The 13558-nt window shown below is 49.9% G+C and overlaps 1 protein-coding gene across 8 annotated transcripts in view; it reads left to right on the top strand.

Annotated features, from left to right (window-relative positions):
* The window catches only part of CIT (citron rho-interacting serine/threonine kinase), a 150661-nt gene extending 140699 nt beyond the window's left edge, over positions 1-9962 (top strand). For 6 of the 8 annotated variants that reach the window (XM_037052227.1, XM_037052226.1, XM_037052225.1 and 3 more), the window contains 4 exons: positions 379-457; positions 591-770; positions 6451-6754; positions 7537-9962. In XM_037052227.1, coding sequence (XP_036908122.1) covers positions 379-457; positions 591-770; positions 6451-6754; positions 7537-7560 — 587 coding nt within the window. In that variant the 3' untranslated portion in view covers positions 7561-9962. The remainder of the gene's footprint in view (positions 1-378; positions 458-590; positions 771-6450; positions 6755-7536) is intronic. The other 2 variants (XM_037052223.1, XM_037052224.1) reach the window with 2 other exon arrangements.
* Positions 9963-13558: the final 3596 nt, after the last annotated feature.

The raw sequence follows: 13558 nt of genomic DNA, 5'->3' as shown, positions 1-13558 counted from the left end.
CTCCCACCCTGTCTTTATCATCACAGTAGCACACTTTACACATTACGCTGAGCCACCTTGCTTTATGCACCAGAGCTGCACACCTCAGATTTCCCCCCCATTTCAGTGCACGGAGAGCTCCTTCCTGCATTTGCACAGCTATGCAGAATTCTGTAGATGTAGCATGATTTCTTTAGCGGATCCCCTACCTAGAATGTACCATCTCCTGCTCTAAGAACACGGCAGTGAGCACAGCGGTGCATGCGTCGTTCTTCCGGCACGTGAATGTAACTCCTTTAGGTGGGATTGCTGGGGCCACATGCAGGTTTTGATATTTTTTTCTTTCAACCCTTCCTCCACACTCTTCCTCCACACTCTTCCTCCGTGGGGGCCGTGCAGCCTACAGAGAGCCCTATCTGTTCGTGACCCACTTCAACTCACTCGAAGTGATCGAGATCCAGGCGCGCTCTTCTCTGGGGTAAGCACTCTCCTCCAGGCTCTGAAGGGCTCGGCTTTAGGGGTTGGAGGTCGGGGCCGGGTGTCTGTTACTTCCTCTCCCGCCCAGTGGAGGAGCTAACCCGCAACGCCAACTCTTGTCTGGTCCTCTGCAGGACCCCTGCCCGAGCGTATTTGGAAATCCCAAACCCGCGCTACCTGGGCCCTGCGATTTCCTCGGGAGCGATTTACCTGGCGTCCTCATACCAGGATAAACTAAGGGTCATTTGCTGCAAAGGAAACCTTGTGAAGGAGTCCAGCACTGACCACCACCGGGGTCCCTCCACCTCCCGCAGGTACTGTTTCCCTCCACTTCCTAATTACAGGGGTTCCAAGTGCTCTCTGCAAAGTGGAAGGAAATCTTGCTAAGCTGGCTGGAGGTTTCCCAATAGTCAAGCTCAAGCCACTTGTTTCTCTGACAGGATGTACTCACTGGGAGTGGCAGGAGAATTTTTAAATGTCTCCTTGTAAAAGGTGGATGGAGACATCTGGCCTTTCTCCGGTGGGTGCATTCAGTGGCTCTGTTTGCAGTGGAGCATGGCTTATGCATTCACTGCTTCAGCAGATATTCTACCAGGCTAGTTGGACAGCTGTGGGAGGTTTAGCAGTGAATGGGCCGGACGCATCTCCTCCCTGATGAAGCTCCAGGGCAGAGACATATGCATCAGGCGATTCCAGCATAGCCTAGAGGGGAGAGCCTGCCACTGGGGCTGTTTAAGGCATCTCGAGAGCTTGGAGGAGGCCCCTGCCTGGACTCGGGGGTCAGGGAAGAGTCCCTGGAAGAAATAAGGGCCTGCGTGTATTTTTCTCCTTCTTTCTTTGCATGTCTTATGATTTTTTTTGTTGTTGAAAACCAAACATCTCAAATAATATAATGTGGTAACTCTGGAAATCAGTTCCCCCACCCTGGATTTGCAGTTGCTGTTTATTTGGTGACTGTCCCAGCCTAAGTCTGTGAAGTTTGTATTCTTTGTTATGGCTGATGGTGAAGTTTCTGGGGATGGAGTTTTTCTGGTGAGGTAGCCCTAAGCCGGGAAAAAGGCAAACGAGCCCTGAGAATGGTCTTCCCCAAAGAGTAATCAGACAGGTCAGGCCATGAGCTTCCTGGGGACCCTCAGTCCTGATGGGCTCCGGCAGTTCCAGGACTGTTGCTGTCAGCATGACTGCTGGTCTGGGGAGAAGCGGGTGGGGCTAGGTCAAGTTAAAATGTCACACAGCTTGGTGTTCTTACTGAGATTCAGCCGTTTTTCTTGCATAAGTGCTCTTCAAATTGTTGCAAGCCTTGGTTTAATTTCCAGAGTTCAGAATAGTTGATGTTGACAATTTTTGTCAGTGTTCTTGTTGCTTTCATGGAGGAGCAGGTTTTGGGAGGTCCCTGCTCTGCTGTTCTGGACGTGCCCCGCCCCTTCTTCCTGCGGTGATTGCACGCTGCGCATACTTGCAAACCTTAACTTGTCTCGGAGGGAGGTTGCTCCGTGTCGGTGTGAGAAGTATTTCTTTATTCTATTTCTATGCCTGCACAGCATTCCTTCCCATGACCTTAGCTCGTTGAACGGCCTCTTTCTCAGTGGGTGTTGGGGCTGTTTCTCGTGTTGCTGTAGTGCATGACTTGGCGCCTGTGTCGTGTTGTCATTTCACATGCTTGGGAATCCACCCGCAGGATGAATTCCTAGAAGCAGCTGCGTGTTTGTAGTTTTGATGGGTGTTCTCCTGAGTTTTCCTCCATGGAGGCCGAACCCTTTTGCAGTCACACCAGCATTGTATGGAAACGGACCTGACCTTGTCTCGACACAAAGGGCTAGGGCCCAGATCCCGATGGATACATAGGTCTGAAATGTGTAAAGTTTAAGTTCTCGGTCCACAGGAAGGTCTGAGATTATTTAACCCCGGGGAATATTTTTTTAAAAATTATTTGTCTAATCATTTTATTTTTTAAAGATTATATTTATTTATCTTTAGAAGGGAAGGGGAGAGAGAGAGAAATATCAATGTATGGTTGCCTCTTGTGCGCCCCCTGCTGGGAACTGCATCCCCTACTGGGAACTGGCCTGCAACCCAGGCATGTGCCCTGACTGGGAATCAAACCTCGATTCTCTGGTTCACAGGCCCATGCTCAATCCACTGAGCTATACCAGCCAGGGCTAACCCCGGGGAATATTTAAGTGATCTTGGATTTTGATTTTGGGACTGGTTTACAAACCCATGTGTCTACCCTATAAAGAGTTATGTGGACCCCTCGCCAGGTGCCAGGCCCAGTGCCTGGGCCGGGATGCACAGGTGAAGAAGACACTTTTATTCTGAAGGGACTCTCGGTTTGGTGGAGAAGTCACCTCTAATATCGCAAAATGCTTAGATCTTGCAGGAGAGAATCATCGGTTTAATCTTCTGAGGCTTTATCCTAATGTAGGGTTGTCAAACTCATTTTCACCAGGGGCCACATCAGCCTCGTGGTTGCCGTCAAAGGGCCACATGTAACTTTGAGACTGTGTACGTGTAACCACTCCTTAACTAGGGGCAAGGAGCTCGGCACTGCCATCGGGTAGGAACAAGGCACCAGGCCGGATAACCAGGTGGAGGGCTGGACTCGGCCCACGGACCTTGTGTTTGCCACCTGGGTCCTAATGAGCAGTCTCTCTGTTTCTCTCTCTCTCTCTTTTCTGTGTTTAAATACACGAGTGGGTCACAAATGCTTGGTCAGTGTAACTTTAACCCCAGGGACTTGCTGGGTGATGAGCGCTGAATAACCAGCTACCCAAGGGGCAGCAGCCCTCCCCCGAAAACTTTAGATTTCATTTAAGTAATTTTCATTTTCTTTATCTGGATTTCATTTAAGTAGCCTCAGGTCACGCCAAGAACAAATCAAAGTACTGTAATTAGGTTTTTTTCCCCATTGCCTCACTAGAGGGCCAGGCGCCTTCCTCGTGTGACTGTATGTTGTCTGTGTGGCGCGTTACTTTTCCTGTAGTCAAAACTGGCTCCATTCCTGTGAACACAGGGCAGAAATACTGAACGGGTGTCCAGAACGTCAGTAGTTAGTCTTTAGCTGCCTGTTGGCTTAGAAAATGGTCTTTTGGCTGCTGACGGCTTGGAGCAGGTCGGAATGCAGAGGTCCGAGATTTGTGTGGTGAGGGGATGAGGGACTGGGCTGGTTTTTGTTTTTAATTATTGTGTTTTCAGTGGAGAAGTACATCATCTGTTTACAAAACAGCCCTTGAAAGATACAAGGAGTACAGACACTTGAAACAAAACAAACTCCAGTCACAAGACACGACGTCATGAGAAAGGAACAGTCTGATCCCCAGGTTATGGAAACTAGAATTAGAAGGTCCCTACACAGCTTGGCAGTACTTGGGTGCAGTTACATGAAACATTCAATAAACTGAAGTGTTTCCCCCAATGTGTGGGCAAGATGACAAGGCTAAATCTGTGCCTGGCAGTCTCGGTCTAGCTCCAAAGCTGCCCTGTGGGCCGCGTCGCCCTGGTCTGTTTAGTAGAGCGGGAAACGCAACTCTGCAAGAAGCATAAAACTGACTTAGAAGATCATTGGTTATTGCTGGGTACAGAGCTGGAAGATTGCCTGCTCGGCCTAGAATGATGGGTGTTTTCTTTCATTCCATTAATCTGAGCTGACATCCCCAATGGTCTTTCTTGAGCCATCTTTCTTCCCCTGGGCAGTGAGCTCCCTCTCACTTGCTTTATGATGGGTCCCTGTGGACACATTTTATAATTTCTCTTCCATTACAAACAGACTTAATATGATCCTCCTACTTGGGATTCATTTTGTTATTTGTCTGCCATATCTTAAAGCCACATTACCAGAGATGAATGTAAACCTTGATTTCAAGCTGTTGAAGTCCGAGCTACTGCATTTTGTTGCTGCCTACTCAAACACAGGGAGCTTCTGGCTTGAGCATTTATCTAAATCTTTAGTGAGAGTTGCACCCGAAGCAAGAGACTGACCACTCATCACGTGATCGCTGCTCACCAGCCTCTGTTTCACCGTAGAGCAGGAATTGGCAGACTTTCTCTGTAAAAGTCCAGATAGTAAATATTTCCGGCTTTGTGTGCCATATGGTCTCTGTCTCAACTACTCGGCTCCACTGTAGTGTGAAGGCAGCCACAGACAGTGCATAACCAGATGGGCATGGCTGTGTTCCAATAAAACTTTATTTATAAAAATAGGCATCTGGTCCTTGCCAGGTGGCTCAGTCAGTTGCTGCATCATCCTGTAGACCAAAGGGTTGCGGGTTCCATTCCCAGTCAGGGCACATACTTAGGCTGCGGGTTCAATCCCTGGTCAGGGCATGTATGGAGGACAACCTATCAATGTTTCTGTCTCACATCAATGTTTCTCTTTCTTCCTCTTCCTCTAAAATAAATTTAAAAAAACCCCAACATATCCCCAGGTAAGGACTAGAAGTCAGTCAGTGAAAACAGGCATCTGTCTGGACGTGGCCCTGGAGCTCCCGTCGCCCCCACAGTGATGGGCGGGGCTTGCAGGCTCGGGCGTTGACAAAACAGGTTCTGGTACCATCAGCCCAGTAACTGGGGAAAGAAAATCAACAAATTTGACCGAACAATAACATGTGCCCAAGAGAAGGATTTGGATTTCAAGGACTATAATAAGCCTTTGGGAAAACCAATGATGCTCTCAGATATTTTCAAAGAAATGCCTTGATTTTTTCCTGCAAAAAAATTTTTCCTTCCAACGTCGAAGGAAAGGGTGTCGGGTAGCGTGTCGGCACACAGTTTCGCTGAGAAAAGTGCAGCCGACTGAATCAGTATGAGAGTCATGCTTGGTTCATTCTTAGAATCAGCATGTAATTATAATGTAGATTTTAAAACATCTAAGATAAAATCAGTTTTCCTGATTTCTGTTTTTACTTTCCAAGATAAAGCCCCAGTCAATGAAAATACGTCTCCAAGTGGGTTCACTATAAAATTTTATTGCCATTTTAGTAGGCTGCCTTCTCCCAGCACTGACTATTCTGGGATAACGAGGACCTAGGTACTTTTCCTGGTCACGGGGTTGGGAAGAGTTAACTTGGCAGGCTGCATTCAGTTCTCTCTGAAGTTCTGGAGATTGTTTCCCCATGGAGATGGTTAGGCACATGTGTGGAGAAATTGTCATCTGAAATACCCAGGACTGGGTGCAGGGTGGCATTGGTTGTGCAAAAATGCCTCAATATTTTTAAGTGTTTGGTTATTAACCATCAACCTCTGGGGCCCAGGACATTTTCTGAGCCAGCTACACTGTTTTTTTTTTATCTGCCCTGCTCAATTTCCTAATTATATCAGGCCTGATCCCTACACCTCTCACATCAGCATTGGGTTGCCACAAGGACTTAGAAAGCCACCTGGAGGGAGAGGTGACCAAACACCAGGCCCAGGACTGGGACAGAAATGACAGCTGACAGTGATAAGAACAGGCTGTCTGAAAACTCCCTTACACTGGGCCTCTGCGCAGGCTTAACCTCTAAATGAAGACTTCCCTCTGTGCTTCCTGGGCTTGGGGAAACAGGAGGCCGGAGGACATAGTGTGGGGATCGTGACATCACACTGACCTGTGCTGAAGGTCAGTGTGATGGTCAGTCTGTAGTCCACTAGCTCAGGCCAGTCTCCAGCCTGTCTTTGTCTCAATTTTCTTGTCTGTACAACGAGGCCCTGCTCATTCCCAGCTTGTGCTGTTTTGATGATTTAATGACAGTAAGAGCTGAGCATTGGGCCTGGCACACAGTAGGTGCTCAGTACACGAAAGCCTGCTCCCAGACCAGGAAGCTTGATTTCCTTTTGTCGTCGTATTTGTGTTCTGCCCTGCCGTCCCCACTGAAACGAACCACACAAAAAGCCTGAGAACTCCAAGTGGGACCCTTTTCTCATAACCAGTGGTGAGCTTGGGAGTGGGGGTCTCTCAGAGAAGAAAATGCCCCTTTGGGGCTGTGACTCCTTAGTGCTCCCTCCCTCTCCTGTTGCCAGCAGCCCCAACAAGCGAGGCCCGCCAACGTACAACGAGCACATCACCAAGCGTGTGGCCTCCAGCCCAGCGCCACCTGAAGGTCCCAGCCACCCGAGAGAGCCAAGCACACCCCACCGCTACCGAGAGGGGAGGACAGAGTTGCGCAGGGACAAGTCTCCTGGCCGCCCCCTGGAGCGGGAGAAGTCCCCAGGCCGCGTGCTCAGCACTCGGAGGGAGCGTTCCCCCGGGAGGCTGTTCGAAGACAGCAGTAGGGGCCGGCTCCCTGCGGGGGCCGTGAGGACACCCCTGTCCCAGGTAAACAAGGTGAGGTGCCTTCCGGGGCCAGAGGGGTGACTGGGATGCAGGGTCCTTTCAGGGCCACTGGTGAAAAAAGGAGCTGTGTTAGCAATTCAGATTTGGTGAGTCACACAGGAAGTTAGGGAGAAAATGTGCTCCATTCAGAAGAGGCTCCTAAACAATTGGGCAACGTGCGTGTGTGAACGTGCACCTCGAAGTGTGAGAGCTTGCAAAGAAAGTATCAGCCACCACAGGCATCGGGCCCTTCCTGGGAGGAAACTGGCATTAGCAGTTTCTAGAGAGAGTCTGTGCACGTAAGCAGGTGTGCGTGTGTGTTCTCTTCTTACACACACATAACGTGCTCTACAAAATGTTCTAGGACTTACCCTTTTCAAACACACATACAAATATACACGGACATCAGAAAATTCCCTGGAAGGCTGCCCGGAAACTGGTACCAGTGGCTGCTTTCTAGAAGAACGGGGAGCCTTCTTTCCCCAGAAGCTGGTGTCTGGATGGCCCTTCCTTCCGATGCCACCTGCACGGCGGTTCGGAGAGGAGGAGAGTCGTCGGAGTGGCTTTTCCTCATCTCCTCTGCTTCACTGATGCGATTGTGTGTGTGTGTAGGGGTGGGGGGGTGCAAAACAGTAGAAATACACAGACTTTTCATCGAATTCCAGGCCCTGTTGGACTCCAAGCTTTGAAGGATGGCTCTGCTAGTTGGTGCCACCCTGCAGAGCTGAGTGGGTACCAGAGCTGCGGACTTCCTGTTTGGGTTTTGCAAACACCACCCCTTCTTTCGCTCCTAGGTCTGGGACCAGTCTTCAGTATAAGTCTCAGTCAGAAAAACCAACTCCTCATCTTAATCTGCAGGAAAACACCAGACACACTATGGAACTCTGCTGAAGGGGCCCCCAGAGCCCATCTGCTCAGCCACCGATGGCACGGCTGGGCCCAGACCCACCTCAGCATGGACGCCCCGGCACCCGGAGGTGCGGGGGGCTGAGGCCCGTGGAGCTGCCGGCGCCCCCTGCAGCCCTCCTCGCCCCACTCTGTCGCTCCTTCAGAGCGTTCACGGACTTCTGTGCTAACTAGCTCTGGCCCGTACCAGTTCATCAAAGGAAACCGAACGGCACCCACTACCACGTGGTTAGAACCCTAATTAACAGCTACTTTAAGATCCTAGGGTTGGTTTTTATTTTCCAGTTTTTTCCTTTCTTTCCTTCTTTCTTTCTTTTTTTTTAAAGACAACAGAATTCTTACTAGATTTGAACAGCAATGTATTTCCTGTTGTAGTCGTTTTTAGCTAGATCAGGCCATCAGGTCTTCGCTACTGAACGTACTGTAGAAGAGTCCCCGCCAGCTGGCTAACCTCCCGCACTCCCATAGGTTCACCCTCATTCTTGCCCATTCTCACAGATGGCCCTGTTTTACCCAGGGTGACATTTTAGCCAAATGTTTACTGTTCTCATTGCCTTTTATGGGCCTTGACGACTTCCCCTCCCACAGCTGAGAATGTATGGAGGTCATCGGGCCTCAGCTCGGAGGCAGTGACTTGGGGCCAAGAGACCTCGAGGAACTTTCCCTCCCTGCCCCTCAGTGTCATCTCCCCAGCCTGCTGTCCCCGCTTTCCATGTAGCTTTGGCCAGGAAAGCATGCAATAGATTTGCTCTGAGCCCAGCATTAATGGGTCTCTGGGCCCGAGAAGGGACTGGGGGCACCCGCCTCCTGTCCGTGATGGCACGCCGTTCCCCGCCCTGGGATGGGAGGGAAGAGACCTGTCCTGGAGTTCTGCATGGCGGTCCACTGCATGTGCTGCCCCCCGACCTGGCTGGCCTCCTGGGGTTGCTCTGCCGATGTCCTAGCACCATACCATAGCTCCCGCCGAATCGAGACCCTCCGACGACTTGCCGACTCACTGGCCACAACAAGCTGCAGTCTGTAGCACTGAACAAACAAAACCAAACGCTCAAGCCTTACGACCAGAGAAGGATTTCAGCAAACCGCCACCTCACACGTTCACGCTTCCTGCCGACTCCCACACGGACGACTCTGTTCACACAAAGCCCAGCACGGTTCTACCCCACAAAACTGTGACTTCCCAAATGAGCCTTTCCCTAGGGCTAGACCAAGACCAGGAAGTCTGGTGGGGGGGGAGCCGCAGCTCACCTCCCCGCTGCCGGGGTCCGGAAGTCCTCATTAGGTGCAGCGTGGCTCTCCCTGTTTCTACCCTCTGACGACTAGTAAATTCCTGGCGACTGGTGAAGAACCAATTTAGAGGCTTTGCAGTTGGCAAGCTAACTAGCGGCCTTATTTCTGCCTTTAATCTCCCACAAGGCACCTGTTGCTTCGGATTCTCCATGACTCTTAGGCATGCCTCCAACAACCAAGGCACATCCTAGGTAGGCTGGCCGGTAGACCTGTTGCCACCTCAGCAGGTGACCATGACCGTGTTCCAACCCATGTGTCCACAGACCACTTTCCAGATTGCAGCCTGGCCCTTGTCCTGGCTCCTTCCTGCTCATCTCTTAACCTAAGTGCTTTCTCATCTGAAATGCCCGTGACCCTCTGTGGTGTTGCCCCCTTGGCCAGTGTCAAGCTGTCATGTGTCATGTGTTGCTTAGAGTCTTTGGGGTCAGACTGCATCTCCTCCATCCCCCAGGGCAGGTCCGGCTGAATGTTTGCTGAAGTTTTTGTCTCTCGGTCCACAAGTATTTGGAAGGTCACTGAAAACTGGTCTTTCAGTCTTGGCATTTCATTTAGGATCTCCATTGAGAACGGGCTTCTAGAGCCCTGAACTTGTATATCGTGTCTCATTTGTGAAATGCTTCCTGCTATAGAACTAGCTCAAAAGACTGTACATATTTACAAGAAACTTTATATTCGTAAAAAAAAAAGGAAATTGAATTGGTTTCTACTTTTTTATTGTACAAGGTGCATTTTTCACCACTTACTTTCGGTTTCAATGGTGGTAGCCGTGGGCGGCCATCTTCACTGGAGGGTGGGGAGCTCCGTGTGACCACCGAGATGCCAGCAGGAAATAATTGCAACACGAAATTGCAGTCAAAAGCTTCTTAGCATAAACAAGATTCTAGGTCTCCAAAAGTACAGGCTTTTTCTTCATTACTTTTTTATTCAGAACGAGGAAAGGAACACTTCAAGATCCACCTTGAGAGGAATGGATGAACTTTGCTGTTGAACAAATAGTAAAATAAAGCAATGATTTAAAATGTTTGCTCTGGTGTGGCGACCTCTTCTTTTCCCGAGCGAGATCATAAAAGTGCTAAGTGTGGCCCGTGTCAGCAGAGGCTCGTTACCGTGGCACGGGACCTTCCTTGTCCACGAGGCTTTTTCTCTGGGGCAGTGGGAACCACACGGAGCATAGAGCGCACTGCTCTCCTGGAATCAAGAGACTGGCGACACATCTTCCTAAGGTGTGACCGTGTCCGTGTTTGGTCAGTGCTTCCATTGAGCCATAGAGTGGCTATTGTGGTCACTCTAAGACTGCGGGACTGGAAAGCGACGAACCAGGAAAACCCACCTTAAAATTCCTCTCATCCATTAGGAGGCCCCCGCAGTTTAAAGATGTAGACAGTTTTCCTCGGAGGGAGGAGTTCAGATCAAGATGATGGAAAATATCCATACCCCTATTTTTAACTAGATGAATTTTTATAGTCTGCAAGGAAAATTTTTGTCTATGAGGTTTTTATCCAGTTTTACTAAAATTTTCCTTGATCCAGACAAAGACGTCAGTTTTGGCAGTCGGTGATTTCCTCGTGGCTCCTGCTGCTTTCAGTCTTTGATTTTTGTTTTCTGGCGAAGTAACCTGACCACAGTTAAACTCCGACGAATGGGGTGTATCGCACACGGCTCGCGCCGGGAACTGTAGTCGTAATTCTGATCCTCGGTTCTGTTTCACTGTTAGGAGTAAATGTGCCCACGGTCATGACTGTAATAATGAAGTAATTTAGAAGATGAGCCAGGGAAATGTTGGAGCCTTTCTTGTATTAGAAAAAGTCCATGAAATGTCAACCAGCCATTTCAGTTACTGCCCTGAGGGCTCTCGCATCAGCGGCGGAATACTTCAAAAGCGTCAGTAAACATGGTTTATTCTGAAAGGAATGAGCCAGAAAGGTGCTTTGAACCCTGAGGAGTGACCTCAGAGAAACAACAGACACATTACTCAGCCACACCATATTCCTGGGACTTAAGCCCAAAATTCAATGTCACGTTTCTGCTCTTACAATTTCATTTTCAAAAGACTAAAGAGGCTGACTGCGTAGCGAATTCCATAACCCTGAACCTTGAGGGTTTGGGGATTCAGGCCAAAAAGGGGTGATTTGCTTCATAGGACTGAACTCGTGTGCTTGTCATCAGAATTGGGTCTCTTGAACGTGGTTGGCTTTAGAAACCACGCAGATCTCAGTCTAAAACATCAAATCTATACCCACGGGTAGGTGGGCCTAGTTAAACGTCCAGTCTCCATACAGCAGTTCAACAGGCCTGTTCCAGTGCTTCTAAACGAGGCTCCCCTCTCCAGAGGACATTTTGGGTTGTCACCTAGAGGGTAGAGGCCAGGGATGCTAAATGTCCTATAATGCTCAGGACAGCTCCCCCCTCCCTGTACCCCCAAAATTCCCAGGCCTGGCGTGTCAGTAGTGCCAAGGTTGAGAAACCTTGGCCTGCCCTAGTCAGGTCTCTTTCCTGGCACTTTAAATACTGATTGTAATGTCTGAAGCGTGGAGACAGAGGCTCTAGGCACACCGTGTTGCTCTGAGAAAAGTGGTTTATCACTTGCCTAATCAAATGTTGAACCTTTCTTTTCCCCGAAGCTGGGAGGGTGGGGGCAGTGGAAGGAAAATAGCGTTGATCACCTGGCTTTCCCTTGAGTCTGTCAATGATTAATGGAGCTCTGTTTGCCCGGAAGGGGTTGTTAGAGGAAAGAACTTTGAAAATGACTTAACTCAGGCAGTCTTTCAGAAAACCACAAAGAGGGAAAATAAGTTGGCCGGGGCTACTTGCAGCAGGAACTGACTCTTGTTCTTACTTGCTGTTGAGTTTTCCGGGTGAGATGGGTGAATTCACTCCAGAAGAGTAGAAAAGGGAGTGGGAAGGGCCAGCATCCTCGTCCAGGCAAAATACCAGGTGTGTGTGTGGGGGCGGGGGGTGACCGTGCTGGCATTGCCCGTGGTCCACCCCAGGGACAGGGCTGGGCCCCAGCTTTGAGGATCCTTAAGAGTCTGGCTCACAGCAGTGATGACCCTTAGGAGAGCCCTTCCGGCTCTTTTTAGAATTAGCTGGGATGACTTGGGTTTTAGAAGAAACGCGTGTGTGATCCTAGCTTGTTTTCTCCTGAAGGCAGTTACAATCGTCTAGTGTTCTTTTCTGCACTTACTGACTGAGAGAGGGGCTAAGGAGGGACCACTCAGAAGCTGGGTGTGTATCTGAGTGGTCCACAGCCTTCGGTCTTCATGAACTCACTCAGACCACTTGTGAACGTCGGGGGGTCAGGCACAGAACCGAGAGCCTGCTCAAAAATGAAACCGTTAACTCATCCGCTGAGCTAAATGCCAGGAGGTTTTGCTTTTCTCTAAAATGGCGGCGTCTCTGACCTCAGCTCTGGACGGGATCACTTTGATGTCCCGGGTGTGAGGCTTGGCCTTTGGAGTCTTGGCGGTCTTCTCATCGAGCTTGAAGCGTTGGCACTTCTTCTGGCCCCTTAACCCCCTGTCTGCGCACATACCCTGTTCACGTTGTAAAGGCTTCGTGGCTCCTGAAATGAATGAAATGTGAAATGAATTGTGCCCTAGGGACGATCCAGGGCTAGGCTCTCATTCTTTCAAGGCAAGAAATCAGGCTGAGAGAGGTCATGTGATTTGCCCAATGTCACCTAGGTAGTCAGCAGCCGAACTGGCCGTCCCTAATCTCAGTCCTGTCCGTACTCTGAGAGGGGCTGCTGGGCGAATGGCCAACTCCAATGTAAGGGCAGGCTTGGCCCTGTCTTGGAGCCTTTGACCTTTTGTTTCGGTATGTTGACATATGGTTCTATTTTATCCTGCAATACCATTGTACATGTTAGTAATTTAAAGGCTTACCTTTGCCTCCATAAACTCATTTGTATGTAGACTTCCAGAGGGAAAAATCTATCTTCATTCACAGTCTGAACTAACCATGCGACCGGCCCTCACCCATAATCAGTATGCTAACCGAGGAGACGTTGCCTGGGTCATGGACACCTCAGGTCTACGTGTGGCTTTGCCCTTGGGATTTGGGCAAAGCAGGTCCTTGTCTTGCACATCTGTGAAACCATCTCCATCACCTCCTGGTGTAAAGTCTTTCACTCGAGTCTGTGAGCAATCTCCCGGACCACAGGGGACTGACTTCCTTTCCGGTTGCTTTTTAAAGAAAATTAAGTCATTTAAATACACAAACAGCTGTGGCGAATGCTGATGCTGCGTCCCGGTGTTTCAGGGTTGGCTCTTGTGCTCCACTGTGGCAGTCATCTCTGGGGGTGGTCCTCGGGCTGTGGAGGACAACTACTGGGTTTACTGGCTCCCAATTAGTTTTTAGGTTGGATTTTCGCGTGGCTTTTGCTGAACTTTGTGGGTACAGCCAATTTGCAGGCGTTTTCCCACTTCTTGCTGTTTCCCCCTGCAGCCGGGGGCTGATGGCTCTGAGCCCTGGCTTGGGGCCAGCAGCCAGTCTCTCATCCAGCTCATACGAAGGGCAGTGCTGAGAAGCACCCCCAAATCATGTGGGGGGCTTCCTGGCTGGGTATGGGTGTCAGACCCTGGCCCTGCAGGCCCACCAACACAGCGATGGTTTCTTCAT

The sequence above is a fragment of the Sturnira hondurensis genome, unplaced genomic scaffold (genome assembly GCF_014824575.4).
Source record: "Sturnira hondurensis isolate 20B ecotype Veracruz unplaced genomic scaffold, ASM1482457v3 Scaffold0007406, whole genome shotgun sequence".
NCBI classification, from domain to species: domain Eukaryota; kingdom Metazoa; phylum Chordata; class Mammalia; order Chiroptera; family Phyllostomidae; genus Sturnira; species Sturnira hondurensis.
The sequence above is the reverse complement of the archived record's forward strand: the minus strand, read 5'-3'. Positions and strand labels throughout refer to the sequence as shown.